Source organism: Podarcis bocagei (genome assembly GCF_964188305.1).
Source record: "Podarcis bocagei genome assembly, chromosome: 1".
NCBI lineage: Eukaryota > Metazoa > Chordata > Lepidosauria > Squamata > Lacertidae > Podarcis > Podarcis bocagei.
In genome coordinates this window covers 45642241-45663276 of record NC_138125.1, presented here as the reverse complement: position 1 = coordinate 45663276, position 21036 = coordinate 45642241, and the positions used below count along the sequence as shown (strand labels likewise).

At 43.5% G+C, this 21036-nt stretch overlaps 2 protein-coding genes across 6 annotated transcripts in view; one reads left to right on the top strand and one right to left on the bottom strand.

The window, feature by feature from the left end:
* The window catches only part of SPTBN5 (spectrin beta, non-erythrocytic 5), a 397537-nt gene that overhangs the window by 259248 nt on the left and 117253 nt on the right, over positions 1-21036 (top strand). The gene's annotated exons all lie outside the window — the stretch shown is intronic.
* Positions 1-21036, bottom strand: part of MAPKBP1 (mitogen-activated protein kinase binding protein 1) — a 125429-nt gene that overhangs the window by 25440 nt on the left and 78953 nt on the right. For 4 of the 5 annotated variants that reach the window (XM_081207656.1, XM_081207659.1, XM_081207658.1 and 1 more), the window contains exons 7-21: positions 18458-18595; positions 17520-17702; positions 16039-16056; positions 15462-15622; positions 10482-10671; positions 8595-8741; positions 8046-8230; positions 7862-7953; positions 6609-6734; positions 5366-5436; positions 4933-5054; positions 3547-3622; positions 2315-2426; positions 1578-1641; positions 1055-1180 (exon numbers count right to left, since the gene is read on the bottom strand). In XM_081207656.1, coding sequence (XP_081063782.1) covers positions 1055-1180; positions 1578-1641; positions 2315-2426; positions 3547-3622; positions 4933-5054; positions 5366-5436; positions 6609-6734; positions 7862-7953; positions 8046-8230; positions 8595-8741; positions 10482-10671; positions 15462-15622; positions 16039-16056; positions 17520-17702; positions 18458-18595 — 1811 coding nt within the window. The remainder of the gene's footprint in view (positions 1-1054; positions 1181-1577; positions 1642-2314; positions 2427-3546; positions 3623-4932; positions 5055-5365; positions 5437-6608; positions 6735-7861; positions 7954-8045; positions 8231-8594; positions 8742-10481; positions 10672-15461; positions 15623-16038; positions 16057-17519; positions 17703-18457; positions 18596-21036) is intronic. The other variant, XM_081207657.1, reaches the window with a different exon arrangement.

Sequence of the window (21036 nt, the reverse complement as noted above, 5' to 3'; positions counted from 1 at the left end):
GGTGCAGCTGAACCACCAGCCAAAGCTAATGGAAGGATGCAGAAGTACCCCAAGTTATGTACCAGCTCCTTCAGAGGTAGTGTAACCCCATGAAGAGCAGGCAACCTCCCATAATGTTACCAGAAGAACATAAGGTATGACAGTGATATAGATTAGAGAGCCCATAGTTGTTTAATGAAAACCCCTTCGTACAGATGCAGAACTATCACACAAGTTCGTAGTCTCCTGTCATCAACAAATGCAAAGTAAAACATGGGGTAGAATAGCGATCTTCAGCTAATGGAAGAAGTTAGCCATTGAAATGCTCAGCAATTTCCCCAGTATTACCCCACACCCTCCAAAAATCTACTCCAGTGGGTTGGGGGACCCTCTGGAGCAGACTTAGGGGGGAAATCATTGAACATAGCTCACCCCCTCACTATTCTGCTGATGGACTCTTTCCATTAACAAAGGAATGAAGAATCTGTGGCCCTCTGACCATCATCCCTGACCACTGTCCAAGATGGCTGGGGCTCATGGGTGTTGAAGTCCAACAACATCTGAAGGGCCACAGTTCTCCAACCCTGCATTAGAAGATGGCCACATCTGGGGGGGAAACGTAAAGGACCCCTGGACGGTTAAGTCCAGTCAAAGGCAACTATGGGGTTGCGGCGCTCATCTCGCTTTCAGGCTGAGGGAGCTGGCGTTTGTCCACAGACAGCTTTCTGGGTCATGTGGCCAGCATGACTAAACCGCTTCTGGCGCAACGGAACACTGTGACGGAAGCCAGAGCGCACGGAAACACCGTTTACCTTCCCACCGAAGTGGTACCTATTTATCTACTTGCACTGGCGTGCTTTCAAACTGCTAGTTTGGCAGGAGCTGGTACAGAGCAACGGGAGCTCACCCTGTCACGGGGATTCGAACTGCCGACCTTCTGATCGGCAAGCCCAAGAGGCTCACTGGTTTAGACCACAGCACCACCTGCGTCCCTCCACATCTGAATTTCCACTTGATTATGCAGCCAGTAAACACCTCTTATTACTGAAAACTGTCTGCAATGGCTTCCTCCTACCTGGCAAGCCCAGCTGGTTTGCCTGGCTGTGCTTTCTCTGCTTGCTTCCCTCTCTGCTTCATGTCTGCCAGGCGCTGCCGCATGTTGATGGTCATCTCCGAACTCAGACGCCAGATGAAAATGCAGCTGTAAGCAGGAAACACAGAAACAAGTCTTGTCTTGCTCCAGAACCGCCAATTCTACCCAGATACACGTTCCTGGAGAAGATTCGTTCTCCTGCAAGTTTCTATACCCTCCTCAATACCTGTGGCTAGAAGCTCAGTGCCGTCTCCTCAGTGTACCTGCCTGATGCCCACTGCTTCCCACCTTCATACTGACACTCCAGAAAGCCCAGGATGCACCTCTTTCCCCATAATTCTTCAAATATTATCACACCTCACAGTGGGAGGCCTATGTTAATACTCTTCCAATGCACAGAGTAAAGGCCATTGCACATCCACCCCATTTTTTTTTAAAGTAACTTTTAAGCATCCATACCCACTGATGAAAGGAAGATCTAAGGCAGAAATATCCCTTTGCTTACCTATCACCAGAGACCGAGATCAAGTGTTTGCAGTCATTGCTGAACATCATCCCAGTTACAATCTCTGTAAATGTCAGAAGGACAAAGAGAACAGATCTTGAAACACTGTTTTGTGCAACGACTTCAAATGAACAGCTTGGAGTTCTATGACCAGAAGCCCTACAGGAACCATTGCCTAACCCTTACCGATTGCGTCAGTTCACATGTAATACCAAAACAAACCTGAAGGATTACAGAGGGCAGGAGGCAAAGACAAAGCAGCAGGTGGACTGATCCTTCCCTCACCAGAGGACCCACTACTACCAACTGTCCTGTGTGGAAGGGAAGAGGGCAGGTAGGCAAAGACAATGCCAGCTGCCAACTCCTGATGAAGCCAGGCTAGTTCTTTTCTAAGTACGTGGCTTTTAATGTATCAATTGCGTTTTTAAAAAATTATGAGCCACTTTGAGGCCACCAGTCAAAAATCATATGAAACCATTCAACAAATCCACTATATGGATTAATTGAAATAAACTATGCCACTGCTGAAAGGGCACCTCATTTGCAATTGCACCAGCTCACCTAAGTACTCAACATAGAGAAAAGTATTATTTCTATGAAAATATACTTTAACAAATGTGGTACTACCAAATGTGGTACTATAACATGCTCCCTTCATTTAAAAAAACAACCATGGAATGTAACTCACTAAGAATTTTCAAGCAACATTCACCATCAACAAAGGCTCAGCGATTTACCTGAATGCCCGTACATTGTGGCCACGCACTCGCCTGAGTAGAAATCAAAGATAGAAAGGTTCTTGTCAGAGCAGCTTGTAGCAATATAGAGACCAGAGGGATCTGTTTGCACCTGAAACAAATGACACAGAACAGAGAAAAAAAAGAATAACAATAAAATATATCTGTGCTATGGTCTCTTGGCTTTAGAAAGTCTAGTTTGCAGGATTTTGCTAAGTGCACACAACCAGGTGGGTATGTTTCATGGTATGAGCATTATCCAGGCCAGAGGATAATAATGCATATTTTGTAATCCCATGCTAACCAAGTTAACTAAAAAGCAGATGGGGCTTTGGATCCAAACTCTCCTATTCTCCCCCCAAAAAACCTTGAAGGGGGGGTAGAGTTCACCAGCCATGTAGGTGGTATATACATACTAGGCATTAGAGGTCAGGATCCCCTCAGAAGAATAGGATTTATCTAATGTTAGCATTGTTCTAGATTCTCAGATCTCTCCACCCTGGCAATATTGTCATCTTCTGTGTCACAGATTTCTAGCAATCTGCTTTGCTGAAAAAATCTGGAAAGCAAACAAACTGATCTGGCTAGGAGAGGCGCTTCCTGAATCAAGGCTAAGAGAGCCGAGAAACAATAAACAAAACTGTTTTGGAGACTGAATGCAAAGTTATTGTATATGTTTCCACAACACAGCATGCAAGAATCATCAAAAGGGAATAGAGGAAGTGCCCCAGGATAATGCATGACGTGCACAATGGGGAGAATGTACCATATTCAAATATGCTTATTCAGCACCACTGGATTTTTTGTCCATATGGATCAGTTTAGAGTAGCAGCAGATAAATTATCCACAGATGCCACTTTAAAACACAGCCCTTTTATTGAGAAACCCGAAGCCAATACTTATTTATTCATCCCCGTTTTTAGCGCAGAGTGATTCTTATGGATTTTAACTACTTACTTTCTGGAGTAATGGTAGTAATTTTATCCACATCTTTATAATGTTATCTTTCATTTATACCCAGAATGTATTGAGAATAGATTATCCATTCTGCAATTTGCACAAACATACACCAGCAACAAATGACATATTCCCAAACGTAAGGTCTTCACATTGCATGGAATTAAGTTGAAATCTAGCCCCTCAATCAGAGCACCAAATCAAGCTGCACATAATAAAAAGCACACACAAGGAAAAATGGAGCTGTGGGAGGCAAAACCGATAAAGGCCTTACTTTAATGAGGGTGCCATCTTCACTTTGGGATCCCTTGTATAGCTTTTTTTGCTTCCCACTGCTAATGTTGAAAATCCTGAGAGGGAAACAAGACATTATCATTAATAAGGCCCTGCTATAGCAGAACAAGAATTGCATCTCAGGACTGTAATACCTCAAAGCACTGCCTCTCATATAAACCGACCCAGACTCTGCATTCATCCTCTGAGGCCCTTCTTCATGTGCCTTCTCCACGTGTGGTCCGAAGGGTGGCAACATGAGAACAGGCCTTTTCTGCAGTGGCTCCCCATCTGCCGAATGCTCTCCCAAGGGAGGTTCAGCTAGTACCTTCATTACATATTTTTAGGAGCCAGGCAAAAATGTTCCTCTTTAACCAATTGGCTGATGAATATTCTACGACCTTTTAAATGTGTTTGTGGGAGGGGCATTATTGCTTTGTTGTTTCCTCTCGTATTTTTATCTTTTGAACTGCCCTGAGAAAGCTAATAAAATATAAAATAAATAAAATCTAGTTCAAACAGTGAGTGGCCAGCCAAATATCTCTGGGAAGCTCACCAGACAGACTTCTAGCATTTAGGACCTCTTGTCTGATGGGTCTTGAACATGTGACAGTTTCATTTAGCCCTAAATAGCTATTAGCTGTAAAGATCCACCTCCCTTTCAAAAGAGATATCTAAGCTAGTGGCCACTCCACCTCCCCATCCGACACTATTCAATCACATGAGTGCTCCTGCCACTCTTCTCTTGGGATCATAGCATCAGAAGGGGCCTCAAAATGACACCTACCCTAACCCCTGGCCAGTGCAAGAAATCCTCTGTCAATAGATTTCTGCATACTGTCTTTGCATTAGGTGTGACTTAATAGTGAGAAGAAGCTAGTCCCAGGCATTGGTTCTTTGAATAGTGAAGTTGGAACAAGTCAGGCACTCACAGGATGGTTTTCTGATTAGTAGTGCCTTCACCCACCTTCCCCAACCTGGTGTTGTCCATATGCTGTTGGACTACAGCTCTATGTAACCAACCCTAGGATCTTACAGCACAAGGCAAGGGAGGAAATCTAACTGATTGACTGACTGACTGATTAATAATAATAATAATAATAATAATAATAATAATAATAATAATAATAATAATAATAATAATAGTAAACTCCCACCATCCCTGATCATTGACCTTGGTGGCTGGGGCTGATGCAAACTGCAGCCCAAAAATCTAGAAGGCACCAGGGTGGGGAAGGTTGGTATACATAGGCCAGGAAATCTTAAACATTGATTTGACTCCATTGGTCATGTTTATTAAGAAATGACACACTACTGAGTTCAATGGAACTTGTTCTCAAGTCTAAGCTAAGGAATAAAATGTTTAGATCCCAGCTAGTGAACCAACCTGATATTGCGGTCCTGGCATCCAATAGCAGCATACTTCCAGTTAGGGTCCACATCCATGTCGTACAGAGTGGTCTTCCTAACAACATGGTGCGTACGAGTAAAGAGAACCCCATCAGCTGTCTAAGTGCAAGAAAAAACAGCAGCAGTGAAGACCGGGGCACTTCAATGAAGACCAGGGTATTCTTTCCAAGCAAGAGATAAAAGCGCCCGCCTTCAAAACAGTTACATAAAGAGGCTGAAATTATACAGTGGCTGAATGGCTCCATTACTAGCAGGCCTCCTGCAACATAGTTTCTTCTATTTTTTATTTAAGTCAAGATAGGAAAGAAACAAGGCCTGGACCACCATCCAAAGCCTTTCCTCTCTTCTTCACTCTTAAAATAGCTCTACTCCAGAAGTTACATAAAGACAGAATACTCTAATGGAATTACCTTCTGTGCAGTGCGGAAATAGATACTCTTATCTGCTCCACAGCTGATCATTTTCACCTTTCCATCATTGGCTAGAGAAGGAGAGAAACAGGTAGGCCCATGAGCAAGCGGACATGCAATACAAAACTTAGATTTCTTCAATTTATTTGTGCCTTACAGTCCTTCCTGTATATGGCATATTACTATTCCTGCCAGTCTGTGTTTTAAAGCAGCCTTCTCAAACATTGTGTTTTAAAGTACAGGCTCCATCACCATGGCTGGGGCTGATTGGACTTGCAGGCCAGAACATCTGGAGCGCACCAGGGTTTGGAGATGATATTTTAAGGTTGTTGTTTTTTTTAAGCAATGCACTTTTCCACCCTAGCAAACCAGGCTCTGTTCTATTTGAAGGAGCACAATGGATGCCAGAGTGAAGAATAGCAAACAGGCCCATTTCTGTTTGATTCTCACAACCATCCTGTGAGGTAGGGCAGGCTGAGAAAGCATGGCTGGCCAAAGTTTACCCAGTGAGCTTCTTGGCTCAGTAAGCATCTGCACAGAGGTTTCAAATCCAAGTTATGTATTGCTACACCACACTTAGTTAACCCATACAATCTCCCCACACCCCAAACCACTTTAGAGGCTTTACAGTATTTACAATTAGGCGATATACAAATTTTGCTAACGAAAAATATGAACCGCGAATAGAGAGTGAGTGTACCACATCTGCAAATAGCTCCACATCACCCATGCAAACGAGCCAAACCACATGTGATAGGAGAACACAAACCAAGGTCAATTTGGCAGGGGGAAATGGCGAAGATAACTTTCTGATAATGTGTGAACATAGACAGCAGCCTTATACCAATTCAGACCATTGGCGCATCCAGCCTAGCTCTCCAGAGTTTCAGACAAGGGTCTCCCCACTCCTACCTCGAAATGCCAATGATGAAATCTGTGACTTTATGGATGCAAAGCAGATGCTTTCCCACTGATCTGTGGCCCTTCCCCAACTGAACGCTGAATATGAGCAAATGAATGTTTTGTTGCATGATGTCTGCTGCATTAACCAGTTGCCTTTCCTCTACTTGAAAAGTTTGCAGTATTCCAGAGGCAGAAAGGAAAGGAACCAGAATGTTATGGGAAGTGGGTACCCAAATGCAGCAATCAGCTATGAAAACTGTCAAATGTCTATCAGCTACTTGTAACTGCAATGAGGAACATTTGTCGAGTTAACAAAGACAGTTGCACTTGACCCCGTTACCTGCAAACTTCACAGCTGTGATAGAGGACGAATGCTCATCCAGTGTCTGTTGCAGGCTATAATCCTTCCCTGCATCCAAAACATGAATCAGTCTGTCCCGACTGGCTGATGCTAGAAGCTTCAACCCTGTCATAAAGATATGAAATGAGAAAATCCTTTAGTTGCTAATGCATTTTCTCAAGCTGGACTTCAAAAGGACTGCAGTATGTTGTGATACAACGGTGCTTTCCTCATGTTGGAGGATGGTTGGTGGTTAATGGACTGAGGTTGAATCCCAACAAGACGGAAGTACTGCTTCTGGGGGACAGGGGGGTGGACATATGTGGGGGACTCCATGCTCCTGAATAGGGTAACTGTGCCCCTGAAGGACCAGCGGCACAGACTGGGAGTCATTTTGGACTCACAGCTGTCCATGGAGACACAGGTTAATTCTGTGTCCAGGGCAACTCTCTACCAGCTCCATCTGGCACGCCGGCTGAGACCCTACCTGCCTTCAGACAGTCTAGTTATCTCCCACTTGGACTACTGCAATGCACTCTACGTGGGGCTACCTTTGAAGGTGACTCAGAAACTACAACTAATCCAGAATGCGGCAGCTAGACTGGTGACTGGGAGTGGCCGCCAAGACCATATAACACTGGTCCTGAAAGATCTGCATTGGCTCCTGGTACATTTCCCAGCCCAATTCAAAGTTTTGGTGCTGACTTTTGAAGCCCTAGATGGCCTTGGCCCCGTATACCAGAAGTACTGTCTCCATCCCTGACAGAGGTCCAGGGGCCTTTTGGAGGTTCCCTCAATGTGAGAAGTGAAGTTACAGGGAACCAAGCAGAGGGCCCTCTGTTAGTCGCACCCACCCTATGGAATGCCCTCCCATCAGATGTCAAGGAAATAAACAACTATGAGACTTTTAGAAGACATCTGAAGGCAGCCCTGTATAGGGAAGTTTTTAATGTGCTTTGTTTGGAGCCATCCAGAGTGGCTGGGGCAACCTAGTCAGAAGGGCAGCGAAAACAACAACAACAACAACAACAACAACAACAACAACAACAACAACAACAACAACAACAACGTTTCATTCTGTGATTAATTTTTAAAAGGAGCAATGGCCTATATGTGCCTGTGGCTTTAGTAATAGACTATTTCGTCTCCTTCAAATTTTATATCTGGAACTGAATGATCTCTGCTAACAGAGCTAAAGAGTTAAACTCAGAATGCCAACAAATAAGCCTGAGTTGGGGCTGAGCTAATCTTACCTGTCTCAGGTCTGGAGTACTCAAGGCAGAGGATTTCAGAATCATGAGCTTCCACCTTCAGCATTTCTCTCAGGGATTTCAGCTCATAGATCCTGAGAAGAGCACAGTCAGAGGGTCAGAAAGGACCTTTCAGTATTGCTACAGAAGTTTAGCCTTCTTTAATAATAATATAAAAAAACCTTACCTGAGAGTACCTATCCTGTCACCTGATGCCAGGTGCTCCCCAGTAGGGCTCACACACACTGTACGAATCCCCACCTTTGCATCTAGGGCCTGCGTGTCAGCCTTGTCGGCACCCCCACCAGTGTTATATTCTGTGTCCAGGAGGGTCTGAGTGTTTTCATCTACATATATAATTTTCATCAAGTCCTGATAAGAAAAAGAACAAGACGTTCCTTATGTTATGGCTTTATCTATAACCTGCTACACAGCCCAAAAGCTACCCCAAAGTGGTGAACAGCAGGAGCGTTTGATTATACTGGTTAAGGCACTTTGGGCGCTGGTTCTTACATAACACAGTAAAAACGTGGAACAGAAAAAAGGATCCATACAGGCTACAACGTGCAAACAAAATCCAAGGCTGCTCTCACAAGCAAAACTTAACTTGGTTGCTGCATTTCAGAGCAACATTGCCTAGATTGCACATTTGGTATAAAGCTGGCTGCTCAGCTCCTTTTGTCCTGCATTAAGAACAATCCCATGTGATGAGTTCCAGACCAAAATATGTTCTTACATTGCTCAGAATGTTCCGATGGAGAGCCGCCCCATGGATGTTGGAGCTCTCTGTGTTCCAGAGGCGGATGGTGTTATCAGAAGAGCAGGTGATGAAAGAGTTTGGGGGCAAGCAAGACTGGTTGCTATCCTTCACCTCAGGGTACACCTGAAGACAGGCAAACAAAGCAAAGTAAGAAAGGTATCACCTGTATTTGACAATAAAAAAGAAAAAAGAGGAAATGCATTTGCACCAAACTGAGGATGGCAAAATTCAGGAGAGAACAGGGCTCCTTGCTGCTAAACAGATGTGTTGGAGAGGTGACTTTGATAGGTATGCCCTTTTTACACCCTGCAAACCAAGCCACTTCTGCAAAAATTCCTTGTTCTACATAATCATTAAAGAGCATGAGGCCTGCCCTGTCCACGTTTGAAAGTGGTCTCCCTAGACAAATGAAACCTTCATTTCCATTTATATAAAATAACCTGGCCAGAACATGACAGCAATTTGTCCTTTAAATAGGAGCCCTGCTGTTACATGATAACACTCCAAATGGTCATTAGAAGTAGAAAGGAGCAAATATCTTTAAACACTCTTGCACACACCACCAGGGAGCAGCACTCTGCTATTGCTATGATCCTTTGACACTCTGGCATAACTGAAACCAGTACTGTACTGAGAAAAGGAGATGATCTGAAATGCCTACTTAGTTCCCTTTGTTCCTTTTCTGACTAACCCCCTAAGAGAAAGTTTCTGGATGCACAAAGCAGCAGCACTGTTGGGATAGGTGCTCAGTACACATCTACACAATGGAGTTTTTGAGTTAAAAGCTGATTTCAGAAGATGGTGACAGAAAAAGAAAGCACTGATTGGAGAGATCGGCAACATATCCTTTCCTAAAGTTAGAAGCGAGGAAGCCAAATGTTCTCGAGTTGCAGGCTGTGGTCATAGCACATTTTCTTCCTGCACCCTTATGTATACAGCATGGAAGAGCAAAAGAAGCCACACAGTCTTTGTAACTACATGGGCTATTCTTGGAGGCCAAAGACCAGGGCAGGGGTAGCCAACGGTGCTCTCCAAATGTTGCTGGATGAGACCACTGGCCATGCTGGCTGGAGCTCGATGCAAGCCTTACTTTATCTACAGCTGGAGAGCACCATCCTGGCCATCCCTGCATCAGGGAAACATCAGGTTCATATCTTTCCAAGGACACCTTCACTTTAAGGTGGAATATTTTAAATCAATAGAAAATGCCTCAGCTTGGGCCCTGTCCTCAATGTGTGCATTAAATTTTCAGCTGCATGACTAGGAAGGGTAATTCCTCCTCCTCCGCCTCCTCCTCCTCTTCTTCTTCTTCTTCTTCTTCCCCCCTGCACAATTAGTCTCCATCCCCATGGATTCAGGCAGTTCATTACTGCAGTTGCAAAATACAGTTGTACCTTGGAAGTCAAACAGAATCCGTTCTGGAAGTCTATTCAACTTCCAAAACGTTCGGAAACCAAAGCACAGATTCTGATTAGATGCAGGAAGTTCCTGCAGCCAATCGGAAGCCGCATCAGATGTTCGGCTTCCAAAAATAGTTCGCAAACCAGAACAGTCACTTCTGGGTTTGCAGCGTTTGGGAACCAAAATGTTCGAGAACTAAACTGTTCAAAAACCAAGGTACGACTGTATTGCTTCTACCTACCGCCTGAACCCAAGCAAGCAGGGAAAACCCATTAAGAAAAGCGGAGGGAAGATTGTTTCGGGATTCTTGCCACAATGAGAATTTTAATCTTAATTTTAATCTCACTTCAGTTTTGTAACCAGCCAACAAGGAGAGAGAGAAATTATCTTATTGCCACTGCACAACCAACTGCTCCCCTCAACTCCCCCCACCGCAAGGCAACCTTCTTAATCCTTGCTTACCTCAACGTTCCAAACACAAGAGGAGTGGTACAATGCCGAATAAACCTTGCCCACTTTCTTGGGATCCTTGACATCCCACACATAGAGGCTGTGATCGTTGTAAACGCAGGAGAGCCACTGGTTATTGGGGTCAAAGGTCAAGGCAATGGTGTCTGGATACTTGGCATCGGTCACGTTAGAGAAGAGCCGGCTGTGAACAAAAAGAGGACAATGATGAATTGTTGGAAGAACACGGAGGGTGGAAAGAGAAGTGACAAAGTATAACAAAGCTTGGGCAAGGTGGTTGCTTATTTTGCTGGCCACCACCTGCTATTTCGGCCTTTCCCAACCTGGTGTGCTTCATGGGTTTTGGGATTACAAGATGAATTTTAACAGGGAGAAATGTAAAGTATCGCACTTGGGCAAAAAAAATGAGAGGCACAAATACAAGATGGGTGACACCTGGCTTGAGAGCAGTACATGTGAAAAGGATCTAGGAGTCTTGGTTGACCACAAACTTGACATGAGCCAACAGTGTGACGCGGCAGCTAAAAAAGCCAATGCAATTCTGGGCTGCATCAATAGGAGTATAGCATCTAGATCAAGGGAAGTAATAGTGCCACTGTATTCTGCTCTGGTCAGACCACACCTGGAGTACTGTGTCCAGTTCTGGGCACCACAATTCAAGAAGGACACTGACAAACTGGAACGTGTCCAGAGGAGGGCAACCAAAATGGTCAAAGGCCTGGAAACGATGCCTTATGAGGAACGGCTAAGGGAGCTGGGCATGTTTAGCCTGGAGAAGAGGAGGTTAAGGGGTGATATGATAGCCATGTTCAAATATATAAAAGGATGTCACATAGAGGAGGGAGAAAGGTTGTTTTCTGCTGCTCCAGAGAAGCGGACACGGAGCAATGGATCCAAACTACAAGAAAGAAGATTCCACCTAAACATTAGGAAGAACTTCCTGATAGTAAGAGCTGTTCGACAGTGGAATTTGCTGCCAAGGAGTGTGGTGGAGTCTCCTTTTTTGGAGGTCTTTAAGCAGAGGCTTGACAACCATATGTCAGGAGTGCTCTGATGGTGTTTCCTGTTTGGCAGGGGGTTGGACTCGATGGCCCTTGTGGTCTCTTCCAACTCTATGATTCTATGATTCTATGATTACAAGTCCCATCAGCCTGAGCCAGCATAGCCAGGACAGATCCAGGCTGGGAAAGGCTGACCCAGTTAATTCTACATTCATATAGTTACACTTTATCATATAATTACCTTGCCCATTTATAGAATTCTTTCCAGTGTTCAGAAATGCTTCATGCACAATTATCTTGTTTTAATCGTTATTAAGCCCCTGTAACCTAGGTCTGTATTGTAATTGTATTTCAAATGGAGTGGGCAACTGAGAGAGATTGTCTGGTCTAAGGGTAAATATTGCACTTGTGGCAGAGCGGATTCAGTAAGCCCGCAACTTACATGGGGGTTAAGTTCCAGGGACTGTGCCTAAAGCCAAAATCACACGTAGTCAAAAGCCATTAGGGGAGACAAAAAAACATGAGCCACAAGGAAGGAACCCAGTCAAAGGAAAAGTTCATGTGCAGTGCCTGCTTCTTGTGCCTCCAAACCAGAAGAAGGCAAGCAGCAATTCACAAGCAAAAAAAAAACAGTTCTGTGAGGCCCGCTCATGAAAACAGCTCTACCCCTCCAGGTGCAGAAATGCATCTTGGATTTGAGGGTTGCATATGCTTACAGTATACATAGGCATTCTCTCCTAATGCTATGGATTGTCTTCTATTGAAATCTCAAACTGCCCAGGCTGATGGGAAAACTTTATCTTAAAAATATTCCGTTAACTTGAAAAAAGAAAAAAACTTTTCAGAGTTTTTCCACTGTAGGAAATGAAGCAGTCTGAAGAGGGCACACACCACACCCTCCGTGTTTTTGTTTGCTTGCTTGTATATGTGTGTGTGTACACAAGTGAGCAAGAAACAGAGTGCTTACAAATAAATCTAGGAAAGGTACAGTGGTGCCCCGCAAGACGAATGCCTCGCAAGACGAAAAACTCGCTAGACGAAAGGGTTTTTCGGTTTTGCGTTGCTTCGCTAGACGAATTTCCCTATGGGCTTGCTTCGCAAGACGAAAACATATTGCGCTTTTTTCTTAAAGCCGCTTGAAGAGGCGCAGTTGTGACGGACCGTGCTTCGCAAGACGAAAAACATCGCAAGACGAAAAGACTCGCGGAACGAATTATTTTCGTCTTGCGAGGCACCACTGTATTAGGGTATTACTAGCCCACACATACCTACATCAGTCATTTATGACGCATCAAACACCCTTAAAAAAACCCAGAACCATCTCTTTCTAGGTCACAGAAACCTCTCCAGCTAATCATCTGGAATCTGCCACCACCATTCTTACTCCATGGACATGGCTGCTTACAAGGTGTCCACATTTGAATATATTCTCCTATGACTCTTTCCTCTTCCCTTTTTCTCCTCCCTCTACCAACAGTCCATTAGCAACATTTAGTTTGTAAGTTCCTCAGGGTAGGGACTTGGCTTAAGTTACCCTGTAAAAAGTGTCACCTTATGGTGATGCCCCTATATGCAAACAGGTTGAGTGGGGAAACAGGAAAAATAGCAGACCAGGAAAACTGAGGGGTAGAAACCTTCAAGCTCTAAATAAGTTACCAATCTACACTGATTGCTTAGTGCTATTATTCATTGTATGGTCCCTATCTCAGAATCTCATCAGATTTTGAAGAAACTGCTGCATGTACATTTCCCTAGGGGGTGGGGATAGAGCAGCAACAGACCCTTATAGTAGCATTCACACATCTAGAACAGCAACTGAAATGCAGAGAATATCAAATAAATAATATGATGTTGGTTTTTTTAAAAAAGATAAACGGCGCTAGGGCAACTGAAAGGGTCAGATTTTGAGAACTAGCAGACCAAAGAATGTAACAGAGATTGTACTGAAAGCCAAGTAATTAATGAAGCGTGGGCTGTCAGAAGGGCTCAAGACAAGCATCCCACAAAGAACCTATTGCATGAAATGGTTTTAATGATGTCTGTGGCTTTCAGCTTCCTTTCAAATGGAGGGAAAAATGCATGCAGCTATGTTTGTGATCAGCTCCCAAGCTCCATACTTTTAGGAGCCACGTAATTTTGGCTGCTCAGAGAGAAATTATAGGCATGGGACTGGCAGAAATTGCTTCTGGAAGAAAAAAGAGCCAGCACAGTGTATCGCTGGCCGAGTGCTCCAACAACACGAGGCTTTCAGAAACGGAACAAACAGACTCCGCGTTTGATGCCCAGCTTCCCATTTCAAATCATTGCAGTTTTAGGATGCAGCTCTCATTGGCTGCTCAAGGCTGCATTCTGAGCAAAACTGTAATCCAAACACGTGAACTACAGTGGTGCCTCGCAAGACGAAAATAATTCGTTCCGTGAGTCTTTTCGTCTTGCGATGTTTTTCGTCTTGCGAAGCACGGTCCGTCGCAACTGCGCCTCTTCAAGCGGCTTTAAGAAAAAAGCGCAAGACGTTTTCGTCTTGCGAAGCAAGCCCATAGGGAAATTCGTCTAGCGAAGCAACGCAAAACCGAAAAACCCTTTCGTCTAGCGAGTTTTTCGTCTTGCGAGGCATTCGTCTTGCGGGGCACCACTGTATTAATGTGGCCAAGAGATAGGAGTATGCACAGTCATGGCTTTCTCGGCCACAGCTGGACAGGACGTATCACTTTTTAATCTGCAGGGTAGTTGGTCTTTTCAGACCCAAGAGCCAGTGCATTGAAAAGGCACTTGCCTTGTGCATTTGTATTTTTTTCTGTCATTCTGGGCTATTCTAGAGAACCAGTTTATTGAGCACTCAACCTGATTTGCTTGCCCAGAGCAAGATCGTATCTGGTCTTCATTGAGAATTTGTTCTCATTCATTTTACCACAAATCAACAGTCATCCTGTCACAAATCAACAGTCATCCTGTCACAAATCAACAGTCATGGCCCTTGTGGTCTCTTCCAACTCTATGATTCTATGATCCTGCATTCATCCCAATTTCCTTGTGGGATGTTTACATATTTTCCTGTTAATAATTCATTCATCCTACACCTTTCAATGCATTTCACTATTAGTCTCCTAACTGCAAAAAGTCAGTTTCTTTTTTAATTTGGATTTGTTGTGCTAGGATGACAGAACACTTTAATTCACTTGAATTGTGCAAACCCAGATTTCCTGGTATGTGCTTGAATCTCTCCTGCAAAATGCAGGCAATCAAGGGACTCTCTGGCTAACAGGGCAGCAACATGCGAATGGTCTAGCAATTCCAGCTAGCAAGATATTAAAAGATGCTGCACACAGGCATTGAGAGGCTGAACAAGGAATGCTTCTTTGCATCAAGTTTGTTTCTAGAGAAATGCATATTTAATTAAAATACTTGGAAGGGCAACAAAAGAATGCTCTGTTGTGTGTGCATACCAATGCATAGCTCCAACTATCCAATGATAAAGAGTCCAAGGCAAGCGCATTCTGCCTACTTAAACTCCCCAAAGCCTACTAGGACGATGGCAGATTGAGACTGGGGCACAGGAAGGGAGAGAATACTACAAGACAAGATTTGGGTGTAAAGGCACAGAAGGAACTGCTTTAGAAGGAAGATGGGAGAAGTCAAATTTGTAGGTCACTGGAAACAAGTACAGCTGCTTAGTCATATTAATGCACAAAACTACCTTGTACCTGGTCAGACTATTTGCCTGCCTATCCCATATATGCACTTGAGCAGCACCTTTCCAAAGCAGGGAACTCTGCAGATGCCACATATCAAACCTGGATCCTTCTACATGCAATGCATGTGTCCTACTGCTGAGCTATGGGCCCACCTTCACTTTCAATACAGACTGAAAAGCTGAAACACCAAGCAGGCGCTCTTGCCATGACTTTGAGACATCGTACAAGATCACAGATTTTGTTATGTCAAAAGAGGCTTGTGGGCCTCTCCCTTTTCCTACCTGGCTTCCGTGACGCTGGCAATATCCGTCCCCAGGAAGTGTGGCTTGGGGAGCGTAGTCACAAAGTGAAGGTTCAAAGGGTTAAAAATCCGCACCGTGCCATCCGCACAGCCACAGAAGATGTAATCGTGGTTCACAGAGATGCAGTTTGCCACAGTGGTCTGAGGACACAAGACACCCACATGAGCAGCACATTCCTTAAAAAAGCACCACATTAAAAGCATGACGAGGTAGAAGGAAATCAGGGTGGTGGGGACAAAGAGGGACGAAAGTGAAGAAAGTGAGTAATATGAGATGAAGCCACCAAATGAAAAGAAAGCGAATGTCCTTTCCTAGCAGTTCCTTTCCCTCCTGCAAGTCACACAACAATTATTTACGCACCATACTGGGGCAATATTCCCCTGAATCAGGAGAGGAAATGAACCCTGCCAAAACACACTTTCTGGCTTAGACTTTGTCCTATTCCACTAAATATTCCCCCCGCTATTACGATTTGCACCATCGCAAAATATGACAACAAATGGGAGGCATGGTGTGGAAGTGGGGTGCTGGAGGCAACGATGCCATTCTGACTTACTGTGAAGCTGTCTGTGTTCTAAGTAAAAGAGAAAAGGTGATTTCAGTGCAGAAAGGAAGGAAAGGAGGAGAGAGAAAGAGAGACATTCAACTTGGAGAGTGAGGCTCCTGTTTAAAAAAAGTAATCACACACACATGCAAACCTTTGTGTTTTACCATACTACAAGGGAGAGCACGTTTTCAGTGTGGTTCAGCATCAAGCTGTCTAGGTGTCTATTCATCACAGATCTAGTTATTACCTCTTTGTAGACAGAAAAGGCATCTTGCACAGTTACAACCGTACAATTCTATGATTCTGTTATTCTAATTCAGTTTGTAATGCAGGTTGGTCACAACTACTAGGGCTTCTGCAAATCAGCATTTTTCAGATTCAGTTACTCATCTGAACTGTAGCACTAATGTGAGGCTGCATGGAATAAATATTCTAAAATCACTTTTACTTAAAGTCCTTAAGCGTGTATACATTAGTTTTTGCTAGAGCAGGAAATGCAGTAATGAGCTGCTAAAAACGCTGTTCAAGACAATTCTCATGCAATATTCACAGGGTCTCCCCAGACGGCACAGTTGGGGTCTTATTTTAGGACACCACCATGCCTGGGTGACAGAGGCTTTCAAGTGGCTCTCTGCAGAAAACAATTGTCCAAATGCTAAATATATAGATATATCCAAACATTTCATGAATATATCTCAGTCCCAAACTACAGACGACTTTCAAAATGGACCAATAAAAAGTGCACTTTACTGGGAGGTGTAAATGAACCCTCTGACAACAAACTTGAAATCCTGGTGGTGCTCTATTTTTTTGTAACATAGAAGGTAGAGATACAAAAAAAACCCCTGAAAACTGTAGAAGGGCCGAAGGGCAGGTGAGTGGAGAAGGGGCACTGAACCCACCCCTAAGCACTTGCTTTCCCCCAAGTGTTGTTTTTTTTCCTCCCAGCTAGGCTCATTCCTATCTGAGCCCAGGTAGGAGAAATCTGGGAAGGTGGGCTGCAGTAGTATGGGAGGCAAGGAGAAAGGGCGTTTCCACACCCATGCCCACATACCCCTTTCAATTGTACCTATCCCCTTTCCATGCAAATAGGGCAAGTGTCATTTTATACCTCACTAGTCATTTGCAGGGTTTGTTTGTTTACAAATTTATTATTATTATTATTATTATTATTATTATTATTATTATTATTATTATTATTATTATTATTATTATTATTATTTTATTTGTATCCTGTCCATCTGGCCTGGTTTCCCCAGCCCTTCTGGGTGGCTACAACATATCTAGAAACATAATAAAAACATCCTTTCTTCCATATATAAGGCTCCCAGGCAGACTCCTTCCAGGCCAAACCTAGACCTGGTTAACTTCATCAAGGTTCCTGCATAGCATGCCTTCAGACCAAGCGTGCCCCAGCTCCCAGGACAACAGCTTGCGGGCTTAGTGCATTCCCATCATCATCAACCAAGAGTTCCAGCTTCTGAACTTACTCTCAGCTCCACCCACTTGTCCAGCAGCCTCTTCTCGTTGAATTCACACAGGAGACCTGAGGAAGTGATACAGAAAGTGCTGTCTGCTTTTTTGCCCCTGCCGCATGCCACATCTGTGAAGAAGTTGTTCCTTAGTTCCCCAAGCAAACCAGAACGTCCAAGCAAAGGAACTGTCGCATTCACCTGGTACAAAAGAGAAATATATGTTAGAAGATTGCTGTACGTTGGTGAGCATAAATGCTTTGAACAGGGCATGTGCCACAAATAAATCCACCAGTTGTATTATTGGGATATATTCTAAAATCATGTTTTGCTAGAAGACAGGACAATGATAACACACTTTCTGATAGCAGTCTATGCCGCAATCAGTTCCAAGTCAGGAGGAAATCAACACCCCATTACAAGACTGAATTTTGAGAATATGGGACGCTGTCCAAATGATAAAACTAGCAAAAACATAGTAAGAGTAAGAGAAGGAAGGCAGATTGACTATCAATTTATAGAGAAGAGGGTCCCACTGGTTATGAACTGGTGTAATAAAATGCAGGAAAATGTTGAACAACATGTTTATTGAGAAAATTGAAAGCATGAAGGTAGCCTCTGTTTTTAAAATGAAAATATTTACAAAATAGCTGAACACTGCTCTTATAAATCTACTATGTTGCTTCTCATAAAAAAGAAATAATTAAAAATGTTCTGAAGAGAACTTCTCAGATGCACTCAGTGAATATTATAGGATAAACCTTTTTATTTTTTCATGGCCAATATCATCAATAAAATGCACAACAGATTATCTGTATTTCCAAAATTGTTTAGGGCATGGCAAACCATCAGCCAAGCAAAGCAAAACCTTCTGTAGAAAATGCATCCTCTCTCCCCGTCTCAACAGTTCCTTCCCATCACCCGCATATATGCAGTTTCTCATTTGTGCCTCTCACCTTTGAGGTTTTGCTGTCATCCAGGTACCAAAATTTGATGTGCCGGTTTCCAGCTGTGACAAAGTAGCTGCAATCCTCAGAGAATGACACTGCTGTCACTTTGCTTGAGACCTTATTGGCTGCTACAACAATGTTTTTCTGGAAAGAAAATGTTCAAGCAAATCAAATCTCTTGCTGACCAAAGAGGTTCCATTTGCAAATGTAAGTCGTGAGTGACAGATCACAGATTTGTACTTCACTTGCAGAAATGGGGTGCGAAGACAGAAGGGCATAGGGGCAGAAACAGCCATCTTCCCTTTCCCCTTCATGTGCTCAGTGTACTCCCAGCAAAGAGCCCACAAGAAACTGGGGACCTCCTTTTTGTTGCAGAGTTCCCCTTTGGACACATAGGGCTGCATCTGACTGAATTATAATCAAAAGTAAACCCACTGAAATCAATAGAGACGGCTAAGAAAAATCCATTGAGTTCAGTGGTTCTACACATGAGTATGACTTAGTTGGCTACATACCTAATATGCACATTTATGTGTCTATAAGGTATGCAGACAGACATAGGTTGTGCCCTTCAACCCCCACCTCATCCCTAAGCATAAAATGACACATTTAAACAGCAAGAGTTCTGTAGCTTGAGTCATCAGCACATACTCACCCCTACCTTGGGATACCATACATTTAGGCTAAGGGACACCACCATTCTTCCTTTCTAAGATAATGCTGTGCATGGCTACATTTAAAAGTACCCAGATGTATAAGGTAAAGGCAAAGGGACCCCTGACCATTAGGTCCAGTCGTGACCGACTCTGGGGTTGCGGCGCTCATCTCGTTTTATTGGCCGAGGGAGTCGGCGTACAGTTTCTGGGTCATGTGGCCAGCATGACTAAGCCGCTTCTGGCGAACCACAGCAGCGCATGGAAACACCGTTTACCTTCCCACCGGAGTGGTACCTATTTATCTACTTGCACTTGAAGTGCTTTCGAACTGCTTAGGTTGACAGGAGCTGGGACCGAGCAACGGAAGCTCACCCTGTCGCAGGGATTCGAACCGCCGACCTTCTGATCGGCAAGACCTAGGCTCTGTGGTTTAACCCACAGCACCACCCAGGTGTGTATTTTACCACAAATATAACACATATCTTCCAGACACACATGATAGAAAACGTCCAGGTTGCTGCAGCATCTAGTAACTGACAAAGCCTCTATGGTTCTATGATTCTAAGATAAAATTTATAGCATCTTTGGTTGGCTCCAAACCTTGCTTATAACACTGCTACTTCAGCTTTCACATAATAAAACTGTAGTAATATGTGTTTTAAGCTCAGTATGCACTCTGTCTGGGCACACTTTCCTTTATACCATGATAAAGATAGATAGAAGGATTTTACAGAAACTAATTTCAAGATGATAAAGCTGACAGCATTTTCAATCTCCCCTTTTCTGGAAGGGGAAGAAATGTGCGCATTAGACTCCCACTTCATTTGGTATCTTCATGGAGCATCTGCAGGTAACTAAGTTACCAAGGGAAGGGTTTTGCCTAGTCTATCACCACACACAAACATAAACTCTCACTAGCCCAGAAAAAAAAATCTGATTATGACCTTAAATAGATATAACCAGGAGATGTATTCACATGCCTGGTTATCAAAATTCATGGCGGAGGGGGGGGTTGCTTATGACTAAATCTGACCTATCAGAATAAAATATTTCCAAACAAGTGGATTAACGTGGATAGGTAAGACATAGTGAAACATCTTACATGGCAAAATAGCCCAAAGTCAAATCCTTGAACATGGCTAACATAACATGCTGAACAGGAGGCTATACACATAAAAACTAAATAAGCAGGTTATTGCCCCTCGCCTCTCAAACAGTCTAGTTTGTATTAGCTTGGCACAAAAAAGGCATTCTTGTCTTCCTTGTGTTAAACATCTTATGCATGAATTCCCACATGTAAACAAGAAAGCTGAATACATATCAACTTTTGCAGGAAATAAAGTACACTCTTGTTTAAACAAAAAATGCCAGTTTATTTGTTCATCCGATCAAAGGATTCTCTCTCCCTGGAGAAGCAACTTTTGCTATCAGCAATAACAACTGTAAAAAAGCGTTTCTGGATATCACAGGGAGCAAAAATAATTTAAAGACCTTGGGAGGAGACACACACACCACTTTGCTACCAAAGAACCCAGAATGAGTATCACCTTTTGAAAAATAAAATAGGTATCTGACAAAGATATTAATGCACTGGTTCTTGTTTGCCTGTGTGTGTGTGTGTGTGTGTGTGTGTGTGCGCGCGCGCGCGCGCGCGCAAAATTCAATAAAACTATTTGCAGACAAAGGAAATAAAATAGTTATCTAAAACATAGTAAACATGCTCTTTCATCTTATGAAAGTAGTACCCTGGCTCAAGGGTAGAGCATCTGCTTTGTGTGAAGACATTCCTAAATTCAATCCTTGATATGCCCAAATAGAGCTGAGAATGTCCTTGTCTGAAACTCTGGGGAGCTGCTGCTAGTCAGATGGAACAATTCTGTGACTTGGTATAAGCCAGATCACTGGTCCATCTATGTTCCAGTCTAAAGT